The 24688-nt window shown below is 43.1% G+C and overlaps 1 protein-coding gene across 2 annotated transcripts in view; it reads left to right on the plus strand.

The window, feature by feature from the left end:
* Positions 1–24688, plus strand: part of tmem87b (transmembrane protein 87B) — an 89018-nt gene that overhangs the window by 44465 nt on the left and 19865 nt on the right. For both annotated transcript variants that reach the window (XM_068027615.1, XM_068027614.1), the window contains exons 8-11: positions 5010–5109; positions 9083–9144; positions 10550–10733; positions 12386–12485. In XM_068027615.1, the coding sequence (XP_067883716.1) occupies positions 5010–5109; positions 9083–9144; positions 10550–10733; positions 12386–12485 (446 nt within the window). The remainder of the gene's footprint in view (positions 1–5009; positions 5110–9082; positions 9145–10549; positions 10734–12385; positions 12486–24688) is intronic.

Here is a 24688-nt window from a genome sequence, read left to right on the forward strand (position 1 = left end):
TGTGAATCCTTGTTCACAATTTTCCAATTATAAGGCAAATAGATGAGCACAAACAGGCTTTCTGTGGTTTAAAGTAGAAAGATGAAATTTATTAAACCTTAAACTTAAACTCTAATACGGTTCATGCCCACGGATATGCGATGCGCTCAAGCTAGCATGCACATGCGATTTAAACATGCAAAATGGGGACAGAAAAGAGCCAAAGACAAGATAAGTAGAACAGTTTGAGGCAATATCTTGTTACTGTTTCTCGATCTTGCTGTAGTCCTTGATTGAAGTTATAGTCTTGCGTTTCGTTGGGGCCAAGTAATCATTTTAAAACTTTGTTCATGTGCCAAGCCTTTCTCTCTCTGTTTCATGTACCTTCAATGGTTTCAGTTCCCTGAGAGATGAGCAGGCAGGCAGGACATGTTCTTGCTTCAGTTCCAGGAGCACACGGCGTTCTGCCTCAAATCCCTTTGTCTGAGGTTCAAATTCAAAGAAAACCCCCCAAGTTGCCCAGCAGTCTAGTCATATGACTAGCTCCTTTATATGGAACAGTCTCTCCAAAAATCCTTTGTGGGGAGTGCAAATTCTCTCCAACAGTCATAGTCATGTGACTAAACTGGTCTGACCACTTCTGTGTATTGGGAAACAGTAGCTGGATCCCCATTGCGCGGCATGGTGGCGCAGTGGTTAGCACCGCAGCCTCACAGCTCCAGCGACCCGGGTTCAGTTCTGGGTACTGCCTGTGCGGAGTTTGCAAGTTTTCCCTGTGTCTGCGTGGGTTTCCGTCGGGTGCTTCGGTTTCCTCCCACCTCCAAAAGACTTGCGGGTTGATAGGTAAATTGGCCATTGTAAATTGCCCCTAGTGTAGGTAAGTGGTAGGAGAATGGTAGGGATGTGGTAGAGAATATGGGATTAATGTAGGGTTGGTATAAATGGGTGGTTGTTGGTCGGCACAGACTCGGTGGGCCGAAGGGTCTGTTTCAGTGCTGTATCTCTAAATAAAAAAATAAACATTGTCTGTTACCATGGAAATGTCTTTCTGGTCAGGGGCTTGCAATTTTAAGTTTTAATGTTCATGTGGCGAAATAATGTGTGCCGCAGTCTTGGCAGGTGGGGTTTGCCTGACCATATTAAATTGATGTCCCCTGGTTCTGGATGCTTCTGCGAATGGGAAGAGTTTCTCCCCCATCTACTTTGTCCAGACCCCTCATGATTTTGAACGCCTCTATCAAATCTCCTCTAATCTCTTTCCTCCAAGGAGAAAAGACCCAGATTCTCCAACCTATCCACGTAGCTGAAGTTTTTCATCCCTGGAACCATTCTCATGAACCTTATCTGCACCCTCTCTAATGCCTTAACATCCTTTCCAAAGTGTGGTTCCCAGAACTTGACATAATACTCCAGTTGATGCCGAACCAGTATCTTATCAAAAAGGAGGAGGTGTTGGATGTCTTGCAAAGCATTAAGGTAGATAAGTCCCCAGGGCCTGATGGGATCTACCCTAGAATACTGAGGGAGGCAAGGGAAGAAATTGCTGGGGTCTTGACAGAAATCTTTGCATCCTCATTGGCTACAGGTGAGGTCCCAGAGAACTGGAGAATCGCCAATGTTGTTCCTTTGTTTAAGAAGGGTGGTAAGGATAATCCAGGAAATTATAGGCCGGTGAGGATTCTTCGGGACAGGATTTACTCCCATTTGGAAACAAACAAACTTATTAGCGAGAGACAGCATGGTTTTGTGAAGGGGAGGTCGTGTCTTACTAATTTGATTGAGTTTTTTGAGGAAGTGACGAAGATGATTGATGAGGGAAGGGCAGTGGGTGTTGTCGATATGGACTTTAGTAAAGCCTTTGACAAGGTCCCGCATGGCAGACTGGTGCAAAAGGTGAAGTCACACGGGGTCAGAGGTGAGCTGGCAAGATGGATACAGAACTGGCTCAGTCACAGAAGACAGAGGGTAACAGTGGATGGGTGTTTTTCTGAATGGAGGGATGTGACTAGTGGTGTTCCGCAGGGATCAGTGCTGGGACCTTTGCTGTTTGTAGAATATATAAATGATTTGGAGGAAAATGTAGCTGGTCTGATTAGTAAGTTTGCGGACGACACAAAGGTTGGTGGAGTTGTGGATAATGATGAGGACTGTCAGAGGATACAGCAGGATATAGATCGGTTGGAGACTTGGGCGGAGAAATGGCAGATGGAGTTTAATCCGGACAAATGTGAGGTAATGCATTTTGGAAGGTCTAATGCAGGTGGGAGATGTACAGTAAATGGCAGAACCCTTAGGAGTATTGACAGGCAGAGAGATCTGGGCGTACAGGTCCACAGGTCACTGAAAGTGGCAACGCAGGTGGATAAGGTAGTCAAGAAGGCATACGGCATGTTTGCCTTCATTGGTCGGGGCATAGAGTATAAAAATTGGCAAGTCATGTTGCAGCTGTACAGAACCTTAGTTCGGCCACACTTAGAATATTGCGTGCAATTCTGGTCGCCACACTACCAGAAGGACGTGGAGGCTTTGGAGAGGGTACAGAGGAGGTTTACCAGGATGTTGCCTGGTCTGGAGGGCATTAGCTATGAGGAGAGGTTGGAAAAACTTGGATTGTTTTCACTGGAACGATGGAGGTGGAGGGGCGACATGATCGAGGTTTACAAAGTTATGAGCGGCATGGGCAGAGTGGATAGTCAGAAGCTTTTTCCCAGGGTGAAAGAGTCAGTTACTAGGGGACATAGGTTTAAGGTGAGAAGGGCAAAGTTTAGAGGGGATGTGCGAGGCAAGTTCTTTACACAGAGGGTGGTGAGTGCCTGGAACTTGCTGCTAGGGGAGGAGGTGGAAGTAGATACGATAGCGACGTTTAAGAGACATCTTGACAAATATATGAATAGGAAGGGAATAGAGGGATATGGGCCCCGGAAGTGCAGAAGGTGTTAGTTTAGGCAGGCATCAAGATCGGCGCAGGCTTGGAGGGCCGAATGGCCTGTTCCTGTGCTGCATTGTTCTTTGTTTATCATCACTTCCTTGATTTTGTGCTCTTTGCCTCTATTTATATAAGCCCAGGATCCCATACGCTTTCTTAATTGCTTTCTCATCCTTCAACTATTTGTGCGCATACACCCCCAGGTCCCTCTACTCCTGTACCCCCTTTAGAATTATATACTTTTTATATTGTCTCTCCTTATTCTTTCTTCAAAAATGAATCACTGCTCACTTTTCTGCAGCAAATTTCATCTGCCACTTGTCCTTCCATTCCACCAGCCTGTTTGTGTCATCTTGAAGTTTATCACTATATTCACAATACATTCAAGTTTTGTGCCATCTGAAAATTTTGAAATTGTGGGCTGTACGCCCACTAGGTCATTTAATATATATCAAGAAAAACAGAGGTCCCAACGACGATACCTGGGAAACCCCACTATATTCCTTTCTCCAGTCTGAGAAACAACCGTTCACAGCCTCCTGTCACTCAGCCAATTTCGTATCCATGCTGCTACTGACCCATTCTATGGGCTCTAACTTTGACAAGTCTGTTGTGAAGCACTTTAACAAATTCCTTTTGGAAGTCCATGTACACATCATAACCCTCTCTGTTACCTCATCAAAAACTCAAGTAAGTTGGTTCAACAATATTTTTCCTTAAAGCCATGCTGCCTTTCCTTAATTAATCCGTATTTGTCCAAGTGACTATGAATTTTGTCACGCATTTTCGTTTCCACAAGCTTTCCCACCACTGAGGTTAAACTGTAGTTGCTGGGCTTGTCCTTGCACCTTTGTTCAAGAAAGGGTGTAACATTTGCAATTCTCCAGTCCTCTAGCACCACACCTGTATCCAAGGAGGATTGGAAGATGATGGCCAGTGCCTCTGCAGTTTCCACCCTTACTTCCTCAAGTATCCTTGGTTGCATCTCATCTGGCCCTAGAGACTTAGCAACTTAAAGTACAGCCAGCCTATTAAATGCCACCTCTATTTTTTGCCCATCCAGTGTCTCAACGACCTCCTCTTTCACCATGACTTGGGCAGCATCTTCCTTGGTAAACAGGTAGAAAGTACTCATGTAGTACCTCAGTCGTGCCCTCTGCCTCCATGTGTAAATTCCCTTTTAGGTCCCTATTATGCCCCACTCTTCCTTTTGCTACACTTTTCTATTTACATGCCTATAGAAGACTTAGATTCCCTTTTAGATTTGTCACGAGTCTCTTCTCATACTCTCTCTTTGCTTCTCTTCTTTGTATTTTCACTTCCCCTCTGAACCTTCTATATTCAGCCTTGTTCTCAATTGTATTATCAATCTGACATTTGTCATATGCACACTTTTTCCGCTTCATCTTACTCTCCAAATCATTTATGTATATCAAAAAAACAGTGGTCCTAGCGCTGAACCTTGAGGAACACTGCTGTCTACCATCCTCCAGTCTGAAAAACAATTTGACCACAACTTGCGGCTTTCTGTCCTTAAGCCAGTTATTTATCCAAGCTGACAGTGACCCTCCTATTCCATGAGCCTCAATTTCGGAAGCCAGCCTTTTATGTGGTACTTTTGTGATAGGCTTTCTCAAAATCCATAGAGGCAACATCCATTGCTTTCCCTTCAACCTTCTCTGTTACTTAATTAAAAAATCAATTAGATTCGTCGAGCACAATCTGGCTTTTACAAATCTATACTGGCTCCTCCTCTTCATTAGCTCAAATCTCTCCAAGTGCCTGTGTTTTTTCTTTTCCCTGGTTGTATCTAAAACCTTACCCACCACTGTTGTTACACTGACCGGCCTGTGGTTACTAGGAATGTCCTTGCACCTTGCGTGAATAAGGGCATCACATTTGCCACTCTCCAATCCTCTGGCACCTCCCCCTTGTCTTGGAAGATTGGAAGATTATTCCACTACCTTCACTGCCTTTACCAACCTGGGATGCAAGCCATCTGGATCAGGCAACTTATTCACTCTAAACATATTGGGATTATATATGAAAATGTTTACGGATTAACTTTTTTATTTGAAAAGTAATAGTGTTTTTTGTCCTTTAGCATGATGTCGTAGCACAGACCTGGAGAGATGGTCCATACCTTTTTATTGTCTCCATCAAGCCTGTCAGTGAAAGGATTGAGAGCAACTGGAATTTAACAGGTGAATTCCAATCTACACAAATGCTTTCATTTAAAAAAAAAAGTGAAGTGGCTTTCATTTATAAATGTATCTTCATATATTTATATACACTTGATTATACCTATACTAATGTATTATAACACAAAAGTCCAAGTGTATCAGGCCTGTGTCCTCAGTACCTTGCTCTACGGCAGCGAGGCCTGGACAACGTATGCCAGCCAAGAGCGACGTCTCAATTCATTCCATCTTCGCTGCCTTCGGAGAATACTTGGCATCAGGTGGCAGGACTATATCTCCAACACAGAAGTCCTTGAAGCGGCCAACACCCCCAGCTTATACACACTACTGAGTCAGCGGCGCTTGAGATGGCTTGGCCATGTGAGCCGCATGGAAGATGGCAGGATCCCCAAAGACACATTGTACAGCGAGCTCGCCACTGGTATCAGACCCACCGGCCGTCCATGTCTCCGTTATAAAGACGTCTGCAAACGCGACATGAAATCGTGTGACATTGATCACAAGTCGTGGGAGTCAGTTGCCAGCATTCGCCAGAGCTGGCGGGCAGCCATAAAGACAGGGCTAAATTGTGGCGAGTCGAAGAGACTTAGTAGTTGGCAGGAAAAAAGACAGAGGCGCAAGGGGAGAGCCAACTGTGCAACAGCCCCAACAAACAAATTTCTCTGCAGCACCTGTGGAAGAGCCTGTCACTCCAGAATTGGCCTTTATAGCCACTCCAGGCGCTGCTTCACAAACCACTGACCACCTCCAGGCGCGTAACCATTGTCTCTCGAGATAAGGAGGCCCAAAAGAATGTATTATAGGAACAAAATAATACAAAGCAGAATAACCAGCTGCATTTTACAGCACATTTAGTCCATTGCACCTATAGTGTCTCTCTGGCGAAGCAATCCTTATATTACCCATTTTCTTTTTAAATTTTTCTTTTTAAAAAATGCAGGCACATCTCTTGATAACTTTATATTCTTGTTATGGACTCACCAACCAGAATTATTGTAAAGATTTGCATTTTATGGTTCGATTTTATTTGTTGTGTAGAACTAAATGCATTGATATTTAAATATTTAAGATATTTTTTTATTCTTTCATGGGATGTCAGCATCGCTGGCAAGGCCTGCGATTGTTGGTCCATCCCTAATTACCCTTGACAACTGAATGGCTTACTAGGCCATTTCAGAGTAAACCATCATTAACTATATAAAACGGGAACATTGGACCATAATTAGCTGTCGCATGGCATCTAATGGCATCTGCCGTTACTTACACTTGCACTTTGTTTTTAATTTTCAAATTTTTTGCATGACAAGTTGCTGGAAGCATGAGCTGTTAGTGCAGTGAGGATAACTGGGCATGAAGAACCTCAGTGAACAGGGCAAGCAACTGTATTTCCCTAACCAATCTGATTTAAGGATTGTAAAATTAACAGCACAAGGACTGAGAAGGGAGTGGAAATTAGAGTGGGTGGATTCAATGTCAAATCAGGTACAGAAGGGGAAACCGAGATTCTCTTAAGAGAAAAGAGACGGAAAGGATAAACTTTCCTGAAAATTTTTTTTTTTGAATATCTCCCAAAACAATGAATACCTGAAGGATTGAAACTCTACACTTGTAATAGTTCAGTGCCAGTGGTTAATTAGCAGTAATTAACACATCATATCGTTAAAAGGGAAGTGACGAAACTTAACTTAACTTGCCACAGAACGTTCATTTTTTAAAAACTCGTTCATGGGATGTGGGAGTTGCTGACGAGGGTAGCATTTAGTGCCCATCCGTAATTGCCCTTGAGAAGGTGGTTGTGAGCCGCCGCCTTGAAATGCTGCTGTCCATGTAGGTACATTGCTGTTTGGAAGGGAGTTCCAGGTTTTGAGCCAGCGACACTGAAGGAATGGCGATATAGTTCAAAGTCAGGATGGTGTGTGACTTAGAGGGGAACTTGTAGGTGGTGGTGTGCCCATTCAGCTGCTGCCCTTGTCCTCCTACTGTGCAAATGAAGAATTTCACTGGGGAGCCAGGTATTTTTGGCATAAGTATTGCTACAAAAGTGCCTCTGTGTTTTATTAACATTTTTTGAGGATTCATTTTTGAATGATTGAAGGAATGTTAAACTTTGGGGTTTTCACAGGGGTCATGTAAAGGTCACTTGACTTTGAAAAACTGTCCCTGGAAATGCTTTTAAAAGGGGCACTGAGAGGTCTAGCGAGGGGGGGGGAAAAAAAAAAGCCTTTCCAGGAAAGGACCTGGCTTCCAGCAAAACAAGCCTTTCTGGAAAACCACCTGACTTCCAGTTCAATAAACCACTGAGAACTTTGGACCTTTGGAAATGTTGTTCACAAAGAAGTTCAGAGATACAGCACTGAAACAGGCCCTTCGGCCCACCGAGTCTGTGCCGACCATCAACCACCCATTTATACTAATCCTACACTACTTCCATATCCCTACCACATCACCACCTGTCCCTATATTTCCCTACCACCTACCTATACTAGTGGCAATTTATAATGGCCAATTAACCTATCAACCAGCAAGTCTTTGGCATGTGGGAGGAAATCGGAGCACCTGGAGGAAACCCACGCAGACACAGGGAGAACTTGCAAACTCCACGCAGGCAGTACCCAGAATTGAACCCGGGTCGCTGGAGCTGTGGGGCTGCAGTGCTAACCACTGTGATTGGTCAAAATTGATGGAGGTCAAAAGGTTGACCTTTTTGTCAGGTTCGTTTTTGAGTTGAGGTTGAACTGTATAAAAAGGGAGTGAACTTCCAGTGAGAGGAGAGACAACCACAATCCAGCTCAGCTTTCCAGCACCTCTCTAAAAGATCCTGTCTTTGAAGAAAAGCCTGCTAAATTAATTCTCAATGCTACCTCAAAAGAACTGTTCCAAAAGATCCCAGTGACCCGTCTACGTGTACTCGGAAGCCAGCCAGTTTTGGAACACAGCATATCTCATCTGTTTCTTGAAGAATGAGCAAGTATTCAGCCCAAATGGGTTTTTGTCTGTAATAAAGCTCTAAAAACAAAAATCCCTTTTAATTTGTCGTGTTCACTGGTGTGTGTATATATATATGTGTGTGCGTGTGTGAGGGGCTGAGGTAAAAAGGGAACTTTAATATCTCAATCTGTGTGTTTATGCTTTACTTCATTACTGGTTAAGACTTGTTTTATAATCTAATAATTTTGTTTTTTTATTGAAGAAATTTGGTTGGTGTGTTTTATTCTGGTATGAAATAGTCTCTGTTTGACAGTATCGTTAAGTGGGAAAAAATGTAATTACATGTGTGACCTGTGGAGAAGTGCAACTAGAATAAACCCATGTTTCAGCTGTTCAGCTCAACTTTTCAGCTCTTATTCCAGACAAAGGTTGATGTGCCCCATGATGCTATGTGATTTGGGATGTGTCATCTTTGGATGAAGTGTTGGATCGAGGCTCTGTCTGTGTTTTTAGGTAGACATATAAAATCGCAAGGCATTATTTTGAAGAACAGGGAGTTCCCTCTGATGTCCTGGCCAATATTGATCCCTCGAACAACATCACTTTTCTTGAAAAATGAAATCTAGTCATTACCTCATTGGTGTTTGTGGGAGCTTGCTATGTAAAAATCTGATGGGTTTCCAAAACTGACTACATTTCAAAATTATTTCAATGGCAGTAAAGCACTTTGCAATGTGCGGTGGTCATGAAAAGCTGTATAAATACAAGGTTTTTTTTCCTGTTTAGGAAGCGAGCTGATTGTAAATTATTAAGATAAGTTAATAAAGTTAAATGAGCTATCTCATGCATGTTAAGGAAATGAAATCAGAGTTAGAACTGATAAAGGCATGATGAGTTGAATGGTCTCCTTCTGTGCTGAAGTTTCTGTGGTCTGGTCCTGAAATGTGATCCATTTTATTTTGAAAATGATTTTAACTTAAACTTAGAACTTGATTAGTTTCAAATAACTTTACATATTCAGAATTTCATAATTGAAGTATCTTTGCAGTGCTGGTGTTAATGCAAGGTTCCCATGGATTCATCTCAGCAACTGAATTTCCACTGATGGTTGTAAGTATGGAGTATCTGTTCTCCGTTTACAATGGTCTATACAATCATAATACCATTTTTAAGATCAGATAGCATTTTATAAACTAATTGGCATCAATTTTGTGACTTCCTTGCATATAAAACAGTTTTACAAATAGTCTTTTTAAAAAAAAAAAGTCTTATGCCAAACAGTGTGGATGTTTAAATTGATCCTTGTAGTGCCTGTTTTCAGACATGACGTAGCATTCTAAGCCTCAAAATAACGAGCAGGAAGTGTGTACCTGCCATATTGGGTGAGGACAAATGAGAGGTGTCTTTTTTACCATGCCTGAAGCATATGTAAATAGGTGGCCTAACACCTTGCTTCAGGTCCCCACTATATCATTGGTTTGTCCTGACCGCAGGGAAAACTAATTTTAAACATTGCCTATATTTATAAAAATAAAGTTTAAATACTTAATAAGGCCGGGAATGGCGGTGATTGGGCTAAAGACCCCTACAAGGGCACAGGTCAGGAGTGTGATGGATTCCTCTTCACTTGCCTGGATGGGTGCAGCTCCAACAACACTCAAGAAGCCCAACACCATCCAGGACAAAGCAGCCTGCTTGATAGGCACCCCATCCACCACTTTCAAGATTCACTCCTCCACCACCAACGCACAGTGGCATCAGTGTGTACCATATACAAAATGCACTGCAGCAACTCACCAAGGCTTCTTCGACAGCACCTTCCAAACCAGAAACCTATACCATCTAGAAGGACAAGGGCAGCAGATGCATGGGAACACCACCACCTGCAAGTTCCCCTCCAAGCCGCGCACCATCCTGACTTGGAACTATATCGCCTTTCCTTCATTGCTGTTGGATCAAAATCCTGGAACTCCCTTACTAACATTACCTACACCCCAAGGACTGCAGTGGTTCAAGAAGGCAGCTCACCATCAGCACCTCAAGGACAACTAGGAATGGGTAATAAATGCTGGCCTACCCAGCAATGCCCACATCCCATACCCCCGAGTACTCAAGGCCCTGACATCTCCCTCTTAGCCCCCAGTGTTTCCACCACCATCATTCCACACCCCACTCTGCCACCCCAACCTGAGCCATCTGATCCCTTGTGATCCCAACTATATTAATTAGCTGCTAGCACAGTGACCTAAACTTGTAGCATTTACCTGCCTGATCTCCTCCTGTAGCACCATCTTCAGTATAATGAGGTCTGAGGCCCAATATTCAGGGCCCGTCAGACCTCACCATCGTGGGGTGGGGAGGGGGCTGGTGGGGTTGCTAAATTTCTGCCCTTGTGTGCATTTATAATATATTGTTTCAGATCTAAAGTATTCTTGGTACTGAGATTCATTTTCTACTAGATGTTTGGTTACTTATTCTGATTTTTAAATTTGGTTGTGTATTTGTTCTTTTGCAGTTTTATATGGTGATGTGCATTATATACATACTTTATGGCAGCTTGTGGCTGGTCTGGTCTGCATGTTATTGGAAAGACTTATTGAGGATCCAGTTCTGGATAGCTGGAGTTATTTTTCTTGGGATGCTGGAAAAAGCTGTTTTCTATGCCGAATACCAGAACACTAATAACCGTGGAATATCTGGTATGTTTAGTTCATGCTCTGCTCAGTAGGTAGGAGTTAAGTCACTTAGCATGTTAAATGTGACTAACAAGTTTAGTTAGTGTGTTGAACACATTTTATAGTGATTTTAAATAATTTAAATAGATCATCTATTTTAGATTCTGATCTTGAAACTGGAGAGAATTTTCATGTCATTAATCAGGTTTTTTTTGTTCTTTCATGGGCATGGCCAGCATTTTTTTTTTTAACCATCCCTAATTGCCCTTGAAGATTTTGAGTGTGCCTCCTGCAGGCTAAAGTACACTTTTGTCACTCCTAATGGTTAGCTTAAAAGAGACATTGGTATAAGCTTCAATGCTGTTTTCTTGTCCACCATCTTGACTAGACAATAGTATTTGACTGGAGAGTGGTTGAATTAAATGGTGCATCAAGTTTCTTAGGTCTGCTAGAAAGATGGTGATCCTGAGTGCTTCTTCCAACATAGATACAAGCTAAACCTTCACTGCAATGATGCTTTTTCTTTTGAGGACAACCGATAGTTATATTTGTGGAGCTTTTGTGTCTCAATTCTAGTAGTTGTATCCTATTTCATCAATGGTGAATGTTTGTGTGTGCAAAATGATGAGATGTGAATAAATCTGTAGCTGAAAGATCTTCGTTTTGCAAGAAATTGACGTAAATGAAATGCGGACGTTTGGAAATGAGAAGGAAGACTATTAATTTAGATAATTCTGTGCCACTTCAAAATGTTAAATGTTAGCTGAGGTATTGATGGAATAAAAATGGGTCACACTCAGAACATGAGCACATCACTTGATAGAGCTGTTTAATCATATTGTCACCTTCACCTATTCGTTTTCTTATTGAAATTAAATTTACTTTCTGTCGTGTCTCTAAGTGGTAAATTCATAACATGTTAAAATCATGAAGCATTTTAAAATGCTTGATTGACCTCAGTGTTGAATTTTTTTTATTGAAAAAAAAATTGGGAGTTGGAAGTCAAATGAAGTCCTTCACACCCGATAACATATGTAAAATTGTGCTGATCAAGAAAGAATCAGCATCTTGTTTTTTTTTCTTACTTTGACGAGTTTTGGACTACTTGCTCCCTGGGTTTTGCTACTCTAAGCTATCAGTGGGTGGCGTGTGAAAGCAGCTCTATGACTTTCCTTTTTTTTTCCTCCTTGTCTGTAAGGATGAACCTGGCCTCCAATTACTGATTCCTTACTTCATTGGTTATAATATGTTTAGTTTAGTTTAGAGATACAGCACTGAAACAGGCCCTTCGGCCCACCGAGTCTGTGCCGACCATCAACCACCCATTTATACTAATCCTACACTAATCCCATATTCCTACCACATCCCCACCTGTCCCTATACTAGGGGCAATTTATAATGGTCAATTAACCTATCAACCTGCAAGTCTTTGGCATGTGGGAGGAAACCGGAGCGCCCGGAGGAAACCCACGCAGACACAGGGAGAACTTGCAAACTCCACACAGGCAGTACCCAGAATTGAACCGGGGTCGCTGGAGCTGTGAGGCTGCGGTGCTAACCACTGCGCCACTGTGCCGCCCGAACATAGTAAATAGTAAACTATTTTTAAATGTTGGCATTGAAGTTGTACATGGATAGTACAAGAAGTGTCTAATGGGTTTTTTCTTTTCCTGTAGTACAAGGTCTGCTAGTCTTTGCGGAGCTTATTTCTGCTGTGAAAAGGACATTGGCTCGGCTCCTTGTGATTATAGTAAGCTTGGGATATGGAATAGTTAAGTAAGTAATTATTCAAAATCCTTCAATATGATTTAATTGAAGACATATATGGATTTTCTAAACATAGTAGTAGGTGTCGGTCATTCAGTTATATCATGGCTGACTACCTTTGCTGTATTTGCCTTGCTGCACAAAAATATGTTGATCGCAGTCTTGAACATTTCAATCAGCCCAAGTGTCACAGTCTTTTGGGAAGGGAGTTCCAGATTACCACTAGCATTGTGAAAAATTGCTTCCTGATTTTAGTCCCCTAAGTGACCCAGCTCTAATTTTAAGATTATACCCTCTTATTCTGGGTCTCTTCACCGGAAGAAATAGTTTCTCAATTCTATCAAATTCTTTGATTGTTTTAAACACCTTTTGATGTTGCCCATTAATTTTCTATAGTCAGGAATACACACCAGTATCCTCATTTAACCCTTTTGAGCCCTGATATAATTCTGATGAATCTAAGCTGTACCCCCTCCAAGGCCACTATAACGTTACTGAAGTTCAATGCCCAGACCTGGATGCAGTGTTCCAGATGGGATTTGATCAAGGCTCTGTACAAATGAGGTATCATTTCCTTACTTTGGAATTTTAATCTTCTTGAGATAAAGGCAACTTTTTTTGATTACTTTTAACGTGCACTAGTGTTGGTGATTTAGGGCACCTAATTGCCTTACTCCTCCACAGTTGCTAGTGTCTCTCTCGCTTTAAAATGTGCTATAACTGTTTAATATGTTCCTGGGTTTGTTTGCCAATTGTGTTTTAAGATTTAAGGTTTCATGTTCCCATTGCAGCTTTCGTTGTCTTAACCTGCTCCAGTTTTCTTTTTATTTTCCCACATGGAATTGCTGCTCAGTTTGGGTTCTGCCAGGGCTGCTCAGCTCCTGACCTCATTGCAGCCTTGGTCCAAACATGGACAAAAGAGCTGAACTCGAGGTGAGATGAGAGTGACTGCCCTTGACATCAAGGCAGCATTTGACCAGGTGTGGCATCAAGGAGCCATGGCAAAACTGGAGTCAGTGGGAATCAGGGAAAACTCTCCACTGATTGGAGTCATACCTACCACAAAGGAAGATGGTTGTGATAGTTGGAGGTCAGTTATCCCAGTCCATCACTGCAGGAGTTCCTCAGGGTAGTGCCCTAGGTCCAACCATCTTCAGCTGCTTCATCAACGACCTTCTCTCCATCATAAGGTCCGAAGTGGGCATGTTCGCTGGTGATTGCAGCGTTGAGCACCATTCACATTTGCAGCTAGCATTAAAGGAAATCCCAAAGTTTTCTGTGGGCATGTAAAAGGGTGGTAAAAGGAGGGAGGCCAATTAGGGACCAGCGAGGGGATTTACACATGGAGGTAGAGGGCATAGCTGAGGTATTAAATGAATACTTTGCAGCTGTCTTTATCAAGGAAGAAGATGCAACCCAGCAAATGTTGATAGAGGAGGTAAGTCAGGCATGAGAAAAGTTTAAAATTGAGAGAGGAAGTTTTAGATAGGCTGTCTGTACTTAAAGTGGATAAAGCACCAGGGCCTTATGAGATGCATCCAAGGATACTGAGGGAAGTGAAAGTGGAAATCGCAGAGGCACTGGCCATAATTTTTTAGTCTTCATTAGACTTGGGGATGGTGCTAGAGGACTGGAAAATTGCAAGCATTACACCCTTGTTCAAAAAAAAGTGTAAAGATAAGCCCAGCAACGACAGGCCAGTCAGTTTAACTTCGGTGGTGGGAAAACTTCCAGAAAAAATAATTAGGGACAAAATAAATAGTCACATGGACAAATGCAAGTTATTTAAGGAAAGCCAGTATGGATTTCTTATGGGAAAATCATGTTTAACTGGCTGGAATTTTTTGAGGGTTGATGAGGGCAATGCTGTTGACTTTCAAAAGGCATTTGATACAGTGCCACACAACAGACTTGTGAGCAAACTTGCAACTCAGGGAATAAAAGGGACAGTAGCAACATGGATATGAAATTGGCTGAGTGACAGAAAACAAAGAGCAGTGGTTAATGGATGTTTTTCCGTCTGGAGGAAGGTTTGTAGTGGAGTTCCCTAGGGTTCAGTATTGGGACCCTTGCTTTTCCTGATATATATTAATGACCTAGACCTTGGTGTACAGGGCACAATTTCAAAGTTTGCAGACGATACGAAACTTGGAAGCATTGTGAAATGTGAGGAGGATAGTGTAGAACTCGAAAAGGACATAGACAAGTTGGTGGAATGGGCAGACGGGTTGCAGATGAAGTTCAATGCGGAGAAATATGTGGTGATTCATTTTGGTAGGAAGAACGTGGAGAGACAATGCAGAATAAAGGGTAAAATTCTAAAGGGGGTGCAGGAGCAGAGGGACTTAGGTGTATATGTGCAGAACTCATTGAAGGTGGCAGGACAGCTTAAAATAAAGCATACGGTATCCTGAGTTTTATTAATAGGGGCATCAAGTACAAGAGCAAGGATGCTTGAATAAGACACTAGTTCGGCGTCAGCTGGAGTATTGCGTCCAATTTTGGGTGCCGCACTTGAGGAAAGACATGAGGGCTTTGGAGAGAGTACAGAAAAGATTCACGAGAATGGTTCCAGGGATGAGGAATTTCAGTTATGAAGATAGATTGGAGAAGTTAGGACTGTTCTCCTTGGAGAAGAGAAGGCTGAGAGGTAATTTGATAGAGGTATTCAAAATCATGAAGGGTCTGGACTGAGGAAATAGAAACTGTTCCCACTCGTGAGAGGATCGACCACGAGAGGGCGCAGGGTGGGACCCACCATCCGTGGTTAACTAAAACAGTTAAAGGTCATATCAAACTTAAAGAAAAAGCCTATAATTGTGCAAAGATGGGAGGCAGGTCAGAAGATTGGACAGAATATAAAAAACAGCAAAGAAGGACTAAAAGATTGATAAGGAGGGTAAAATTAGAACAAAGAACAAAGAAAATTACAGCACAGGAACAGGCCCTTTGGCCCTCCAAGCCTACGCCGATCCAAATCCTCTATCTAAACCTGTCGCCTATTTTCTAAGGGTCTGTATCTCTTTACTTCCTGCCCATTCATGTATCTGTCTGGGTACATCTTAAAAGACGCTATCGTGCCCGTGTCTACCACCTCCGCTGGTAATGCGTTCCATGCACCCACCACCCTCTGCGTAAAGAACTTTCCACGCATATCCCCCCACTAAACTTTTCCCCTTTCACTTTGAACTCGTGTCCCCTTGTAATTGAATCCCCCACTCTGGGGGAAAAAGCTTCTTGCTATCCACCCTGTCTATACCTCTCATGATTTTGTACACCTCAATCAGGTCCCCCCTCAACCTCCGTCTTTCTAATGAAAATAATCCTAATCTACTCAACCTCTCTTCATAGCTAGCGCCCTCCATACCAGGCAACATCCTGGTGAACCTCCTCTGCACCCTCTCCAAAGCATCCACATCCTTTTGGTAATGTGGCGACCAGAACTGCACGCAGTATTCCAAATGTGGCCGAACCAAAGTCCTATACAACTGTAACATGACCTGCCAACTCTTGTACTCAATACCCCGTCCGATGAAGGAAAGCATGCCGTATGCCTTCTTGACCACTCTATTGACCTGCGTTGCCACCTTCAGGGAACAATGGATCTGAACACCCAAATCTCTCTGTACATCAATTTTCCCCAGGACTTTTCCATTTATTGTATAGTTCACTCTTGAATTGGATCTTCCAAAATGCATCACCTCGCATTTGCCTTGATTGAACTCCATCTGCCATTTCTCTGCCCAACTCTCCAGTCCGTCTATATTCTGCTGTATTCTCTGACAGTCCCCTTCACTATCTGCTACTCCACCAATCTTAGTGTCGTCTGCAAACTTGCTAATCAGACCACCTATGCTTTCCTCCAAATCATTTATGTATATCACAAACAACAGTGGTCCCAGCACGGATCCCTGTGGAACACCACTGGTCACACGTCTCCATTTTGAGAAACTCCCTTCCACTGCTACTCTCTGTCTCCTGTTGCCCAGCCAGTTCTTTATCCATCTAGCTAGTACACCTTGGACCCCATGCGCCTTCACTTTCTCCATCAACCTACCATGGGGAACCTTATCAAACGCCTTACTGAAGTCCCTGTATATGACATCTACAGCCCTTCCCTCATCAATCAACTTTGTCACTTCCTCAAAGAATTCTATTAAGTTGGTAAGACATGACCTTCCCTGCACAAAACCATGTTGCCTATCACTGATAAGCCCATTTTCTTCCAGATGGGAATAGATCCTATCCCTCAGTATCTTCTCCAGCAGCTTCCCTACCACTGACGCAAGGCTCACCGGTCTATAATTACCTGGATTTTCCCTGCTACCCTTCTTAAGCAAGGGGACAACATTAGCAATTCTCCAGTCCTCCGGGACCTCACCCGTGTTTAAGGATGTTGCAAAGATATCTGTTAAGGCCCCAACTATTTCCTCTCTCGCTTCCCTCAGTAACCTGGGATAGATCCCATCCGGACCTGGGGACTTGTCCACCTTAATGCCTTTTAGAATACCCAACACTTCCTCCCTCCTTATGCCGACTTGACCTAGAGTAATCAAACATCTGTCCCTAACCTCAACATCCGTCATGTCCCTCTCCTCGGTGAATACCGATGCAAAGTACTCGTTTAGAATCTCACCCATTTTCTCTGACTCCACGCATAACTTTCCTCCTTTGTCCTTGAGTGGGCCAATCCTTTCTCTAGTTACCCTCTTGCTCCTTATATATGAATAAAAGGCTTTGGGATTTTCCTTAACCCTGTTTGCTAAAGATATTTCATGACCCCTTTTAGCCCTCTTAATTCCTCATTTCAGATTGCGCCTACAATCCCGATATTCTTTCAAATTAGAGTACAAGAGAAAGCTAGCTAGAAATATAAAAACACAGTTTCTATAGATATTTTAAAAAACGAGTTAACATAGTGAGTGTTGGTCCTATAGTAAGTGAGTCTGGGGAATTAATAAGGGAAAATAAGGAGATGGCAGATGAATTGAACAGATATTCTGCATCGGTCTTCACTATAGAGGATACAAGCAACATCCCAGTATTAAGTCAGGAAATGGAAGAGAGGGAGGAACTCCAAAAAATTACAATCACCAGGGAAGTGGTACTGAACAAATTGTTGGAGCTGCGGGCTGGCAAGTCCCTGGGTGCTGATGGACTTCAATCTAGGGTGTTTAAAGAAGTGGCTAGTGAGATAATTGATGTGTTAGTTTTAATTTTCCAAAATTCCCTAGATTCGGGGAAGGTTCCATTTAGATCTGAAAATAGCGAATGTAACTCCTTTATTCAAAAAGGGAGGGAGACAGAAAGCAGGAAACTACAGGCCAGTTACCTTAACATCTGTCTTAGGGAAAATTTAGAAGCTATTATTTAAGACTTTATAGCAGTTTTGTGAAAGGGAAATCCTGTTTTACCAATTTATTGGAGTTCTTTGATGGAGTTACATGTGCTGTGGATAAAAGGGAGCCAGTGTATGTATTGTACTTAGATTTCCAGAAGGCATTTAGTAAGGTGACACATCAAAGGTCATTGCAGAAAATAAAAGCTCATGGTGTAGGGTTAACTTATTGGCATGGATAGAAGATTGGTTAGCTAACAGGAGACCGAGTAGGCATAAACGGGTCATTTTCTGGTTGGCAAGATGTAACGAGTGCTGTGCCACAGGGATCTGTGCTGGGGCCTGAACTTTTTACAATTTATATGAATGACTTAGATGAAGGGACCAAAGTTTTATGGTTCTAAATTTGCTGATGACACAACGATAGGTAGGAAAGTAACTTGTGAAGAGGGCGTAAGGCTACGAAGGGATATAAATAGGTTAAGTAAGTGGGCAAAGACCTGGCAATTGGAGTATAATGTGGGAAAGTGTGAAATTGTCCACTTTGGCAAGAAGAATAAAAAGCAGCATATTATCTAAATGGTGAAAGATTGCAGAGCTCTGAGATGCAGAGGGATCTGGGTGTCTTAGTACATGAATCGCAAAAGGTTCGTATGCAGGTACAGCACGCAATTAGGAAAGCTAATAGAATGTTGTTTATTGCGAGGGGAATTGAATACAAGAGTAGGGAGGTTATGCTTCAGCTCTACAGGGCATTGGTGAGACCACATCTGGATTACTGTGTACAGTACTGGTCTAGATGGGATTGAGGTTCACAAGGAGGAGGTGTTATCAATTTTGGAAAGTGTGAAAATAGATAAGTCCCCTGGGCCAGATGTGATTTATCCTAGGATTCTCTGGGAAGCTAGGGAGGATATTGCAGAGCCTTTGTCCTTGATCTTTATGTTGTCATTGTCGACAGGAATAGTGCCGGAAGACTGGAGGATAGCAAATGTTGTCCCCTTGTTCAAGAAGGGGAGTAGAGACAGCCCTGGTAATTATAGACCTGTGAGCCTTACTTCGGTTGTGGGTAAAATGTTGGAAAAGGTTATAAGAGACAGGATTTATAATCATCTTGAAAAGAATAAGTTCATTAGAGATAGTCAGCACGGTTTTGTGACGGGTAGGTCGTGCCTCACAAACCTTATTGAGTTTTTCGAGTAGGTGACCAAACAGGTGGATGAGGGTAAAGCAGTGGATGTGGTGTATATGGATTTCAGTAAGGCGTTTGATAAGGTTCCCCATGGTAGGCTATTGCAGAAAATACGGATGTATGGGGTTGAAGGTGATTTAGAGCTTTGGATCAGAAATTGGCTAGCTGAAAGAAGACAGAGGGTGGTGGTTGATGGCAAATGTTCATCCTGGAGTTTAGTTACTAGTGGTGTACCTCAAGGATCTGTTTTGGGGCCACTGCTGTTTGTCATTTTTATAAATGACCTGGAAGAGGGTGTAGAAGGGTGGGTTAGTAAATTTGCGGATGACACTAAGGTCGGTGGAGTTGTGGATAGTGCCGAAGGATGTTGTAGGGTACAGAGGGACAGAGATAGGCTGCAGAGCTGGGCGGAGAGATGGCAAATGGAGTTTAATGCGGAAAAGTGCGAGGTGATTCACTTTGGAAGGAGTAACAGGAATGCAGAGTACTGGGCTAATGGGAAGATTCTTGGTAGTGTAGATGAACAGAGAGATCTTGGTGTCCAGGTGCATAAATCCCTGAAGGTTGCTACCCAGGTTAATAGGGCTGTTAAGAAGGCATATGGTGTGTTAGCTTTTATTAGTAGGGGGATCGAGTTTCGGAGCCACGAGGTCATGCTGCAGCTGTACAAAACTCTGGTGAGACCGCACCTGGAGTATTGCGTGCAGTTCTGGTCACCGCATTATAGGAAGGATGTGGAAGCTATGGAAAAGGTGCAGAGGAGATTTACTAGGATGTTGCCTGGTATGGAGGGAAGGTCTTACGAGGAAAGGCTGAGGGACTTGAGGTTGTTTTTGTTGGAGAGAAGGAGAAGGAGGAGGAGAGGTGACTTAATAGAGACATATAAGATAATCAGAGGGTTAGATAGGGTGGATAGTGAGAGTCTTTTTCCTCGGATGGTGATGGCAAACACGAGGGGACATAGCTTCAAGTTGAGGGGTGATAGATATAGGACAGATGTCAGAGGTAGTTTCTTTACTCAGAGAGTAGTAGGGGCGTGGAACGCCCTGCCTGCAGCAGTAGTAGATTTGCCAACTTTAAGGGCATTTAAGTGGTCATTGGATAGACATATGGAATAGTGTAGGTCAGATGGTTTCACAGGTCGGCGCAACATCGAGGGCCGAAGGGCCTGTATTGCGCTGTAATGTTCTAATTTTAATTCTAATTCATTTAAGGAAGGATGTAAATGCGTTGGCAGTACAGAGAAGGTTTACTGGACTAATACCTGGAATGGGTGGGCTGTCTTATGAGGAAAGATTGGACAGGCTAGGCTTGTATCTGCTGGAATTTAGAAGAGTAAGAGGCGACTTGATTGAAACATATAAGATCCTGTGAGGTCTTGATAGGGTGGATGTGGAAAGGATGCTTCCCCTTGTGGGAGCATCTCGAACTGGGGGTCACTGTTTAAAAATAAGTGTTCGCCATTTAAGACAGAAATGAGGAGAAATTTTTTCTCTGAGGGCTGTGAGTCTTTGGAATTCTCTTCCTCAAAAGGCAGTGGAAGCAGTAGATAGATTCTTGATAAGCTAGGGGGTGGAAGGTTATCAGGGGCAGGTGGAAATGTGGAGTAATCAGTTAGGCTATGAACTTATTGAATGGTGGAGCAGGCTCGAGGGGTCAAGTGGCCTACTCCTCCTAATTCCTATGTTCGTATTTAAAGTATTTGGTAAGAGAAGCAAAAGTGACATGAGGAAAAGCTTTTTCATGCAGTGCGTCGTTAAGGTTTGGAATATGCTGCCTGAGAACGTGGTGGAGGCTGCTTCAGTTGAAGCATTCAAAAAGAATTAGGCAGTTATATGGAAAGGAATAATGTGCAGGGTTACGGGGAGAAGGCAGGGGAATGGAACTAAGGGAGTTGCTCCTTTAGAGAGCCGGTGCAGACATGATGGGCCAAATGGCTGCCTTCTGCCCTGTAACGATTGTGTGATTCACGACGACTCATCTACTGAAGCAGCCCGTGGCTAGATGCAACGTTACCTGGAGAACATCCAGGATTGGGCTGATAAGTGGCAAGTAACATTCGCGCCACACAAGTGCCAGGCAATGACCGTCTACAACTAGAGAGAAGCAAACCATCGCCCCAAATGTTTAATGGCATTACCATTGCTGAATCTCCCCCCCTCCCCCCCCAATATCAATATTCTGGGGGTTACCGTTGACCAGAAACTGAACTGGACCAGCCACATAAATGCTGTGGCTACAAGAGAAGATCCGCGGTTGGGAATTCTGCAGCAAGTAACTCACTCCCTGACTCCCCAGTGGCTTGTCCACCATCTTACAAGGCACAAGTCAGGACTGTGATGGAATACTCTCCACTTGCCTGGATGAGTGCAGTTCCGACAACAATCAAGAAGCATGAAACCATCCAGGACAAAGCAGCCCACTTGATTGGCACCTAATCCACCACCTTCAACGTTCATTCCCTTCACCACTGACACACACTGGCAGCAGTATGTGCCATCTACAAAATGCAGCAACGCACCAAGGCTTCTTCAACAGCACCTTCCAAACACGTGACCTCTACCACCTAGAAGGACAAGAGCAGCAGATGCATGGGAACACCACCACCTGCAAGTTCCCCTCCAATTCACACACCATCCTGACCTGGAACTATATCGCCATTCCTTTACTGTCACTGGGTCAACATCCTGGAACTCCCTTCACAGCATTGTTGGTATACCTACACCCCAAAGACTGCAGCGGTTCAAGAAGGCTGCTCACCACCACCTTCTCGAGGGCAATTAGGGTTGGGCAATAAATGCTGGCTTAGCCAGCGATGCTTACATCCCATGACCAAAAAGAAAACTGATGTGCTCTGCTGCTTAAACATTAGAGCTGCTGGTTTAAAATGACTTTTTATTTGATATAAAAGAATTGATATTAGGAACTGTAAAAATATATGGAACTGAATTGATGGAATCCCGGAAGTCGCCAACCAGCTGAACTTGCACAGGAAGCAAACACTGCTCTTCTGCAGCACCCAGTGAGACCCCTCCTCCCTTATGTGTCTGAACCTCCTGACTCTGCCTACTAACTATAAATAACCGTATAGCTGCATGAGCCCCTGGGTACGCATACTTAGATTCCGTGTAAGCTGCATAATGGCCATTGTATTTTAAAATGCTCACATTGTTTAAATTCTTCCATGATCTTGCCCCAGTCTATCCTCCAGAGCTGTGCCCACCACCCCACCCCCTCAAATCTACTCCATCATTCTCCATCGTAATACTCTGCTCCTTTTGACTCTGACCTTGTGTATCTTCCCTTTGTCACACCATTGGCAGTAGATGGGTTAGTGGCCTACTGTTTGGGATTCTCCCCTGTGCCCCCCTTTCTCTTTTAAAGCCCATCTCTATGAACAAGCCTTCAGTCAATGCCTCCCAATTGCACCCTTCCTGCTTTTGTGCCTCTTTTCTTTTGCTCTTATCTGGGACAACCTTTAAGCGGTAAAGCGAATGATTAGAGGTCTTGGGGTCGAAACGATCTCAACCTATTCTCAAGAGAATAGGAGAATGAGGAATTTAAGGAAATTAGTATTAGTAAGAAGGTTGTATTGGAGAAATTAATGGGGCTGAAGGTTGATAAGTCCCCAGGACCTGATGTTCTACAACCCAGAGTGTTGAAAGAGGTAGCTATGGAGATGGTGGATGCATTGGTGATCATCTTCCAAAATTCTGTTAGATTCTGCAGATTGGAAGGTCGCAAATGTCACCCCACTATTTAAGGAAAGGAGAGAGAAAACGGGGAACTACAGACCTGTGAGTCTTACATCAGTAGTAGGGAAAATGTTGTAATCTATTCTAATGGATGTGATAAATGGACACTTGGATAATAATTTGGGATAGTCAACATGGATTTATGAATGGGAATTCATGTTTGATGAACCTGTTGGAGTTTTTTGAGGATGTTACTAGAAGAATTGATAAAGGGGAATCGGTGGATTTAGTATACTTAGATTTTCAGAAGGCTTTTGATAACCTCCCCCACAGGAGGTTGGTTAGCAGAATTAAAGCACGTGGGATAGGGGGTAATATATTGGCATGGATTAAGGATTGGTTAACAGGCAGAAAGCAGAGAGTAAGAATAAACGGGTCATTCTCGCATTGCAGGCTGTGTCTAGTGGGGTACCGCAAGGATCAGTACTTGGGTCCCAGCTATTCACAATATATATCAATGATTTGGATGCGGGGATGAAATATAAGATTTCCAAGTTTGCGGATGACAAAACTAGGTGGGAATGTGTGTTGTGAGGAAGATGCAAAGCAGCTTCAAGGGTATTTGGACAGACTTAGTGAGCTTCAATTATATAGAACCTTGGTTAGACTGCACCTGGAGTAGTGTGTGCAGTTTTGGTCCCCTTACCTTAAGAAGGGTATTATTGCCATAGAGGGAGTGCAACAAAGGTTCACCAGACTTTTTCCCGGGGTGGCGGGACTGTCCTACGAAGAGAGAGTGGGGAAACTGGGCATGTGTTCTCTACAGTTTTGAAGAATGAGAGGTGATCTCATTGAAACCTACAAAATACTGACAGGGTAGATGGTTGGGGAATCTAGAACCAGGGGACACAATTTCAAAATAAGGGGGAAGCCACTTAGGACAGAGATGAGGAGACATTACTTGAGAGGGTTGTGAATCTTTGGAATTCTCTACCTCAGAGGGCTGTGGAAGCTTAGTCATTGAGAATGTTTAAAGCAGAGATTGACAGATTTTTGAATACCAATGACATATGGGGATAGTGTGGGGGAAAAAGGCCTTTAAGTGTCTGATCAGTCGTGATCGTATTGAATGGCGGAGCAGGCTCGATGGGCTGAATGGCCTACTCCTATGTTTAAGATGGCAAATAAATACAGATTGTTGCTGTTATTCTGTCATAATCCAGGAAGAACATATATTTTGTGCAATTCATTAGTAGTGGGTGTTGGGGTCTGTTCAAATAGAATCAAAAGTAAAACAACTTGATAAACTTAGGTTTAATAATTTCTGGACCTGTTTCTTTTTAAACTATCAAGGTAAAAATTGTTCTTCTCCCCAATACCCTTGGTCTTGTTGTTCAGACAGCACCTGTGACGGTGACGGTTGCCAGGACACCTACTCCATTACGCCTCTTCAAGTTTCCTGGCTTCCTGCTGCTGGAAATTCAGCCGAATCAGAGCTGTTAACACACAGGGCACCAAATCCAGTCAAACTATCAATCCATTAATGCACTGGTGCTCTAATATGCTGCACAGCAGTGCATCATGTGAAGATTTACTAATTCAGGGTTCAAATGAGAGAATTGGTCAGGCACATTGGATTCAGTGCAGATGTGGAGAAGTGTTGAGCGGAGGCGAAGCATCGCATTAAAGTAGGGACGGGAGGAGGAACATTTTTGGGCATCACACCTTCGGAAAGATATATTGGCCTTGGAGGGAGTGCAGCATAGATTTCCTAGTCTGATACCTGGAATCCGAGTGTTGAGCTACAAGCGGTGATTAAACAAACTAGCATTGTATTCCCTGGAATTTAGAAGGTTAAGGGGTGACTTGATTTGATGTTTTCAAGATATTGAGGGAAACCGATAAACGAGATTGGGAGAAATTATTTCCACTCATTGAGGAGTCTAGGACGAGGAGACATAGTCAAAACATTAGAGCCAGACCTCTT

This window comes from Heterodontus francisci, chromosome 3, assembly GCF_036365525.1.
Source record: "Heterodontus francisci isolate sHetFra1 chromosome 3, sHetFra1.hap1, whole genome shotgun sequence".
Lineage (NCBI taxonomy): Eukaryota > Metazoa > Chordata > Chondrichthyes > Heterodontiformes > Heterodontidae > Heterodontus > Heterodontus francisci.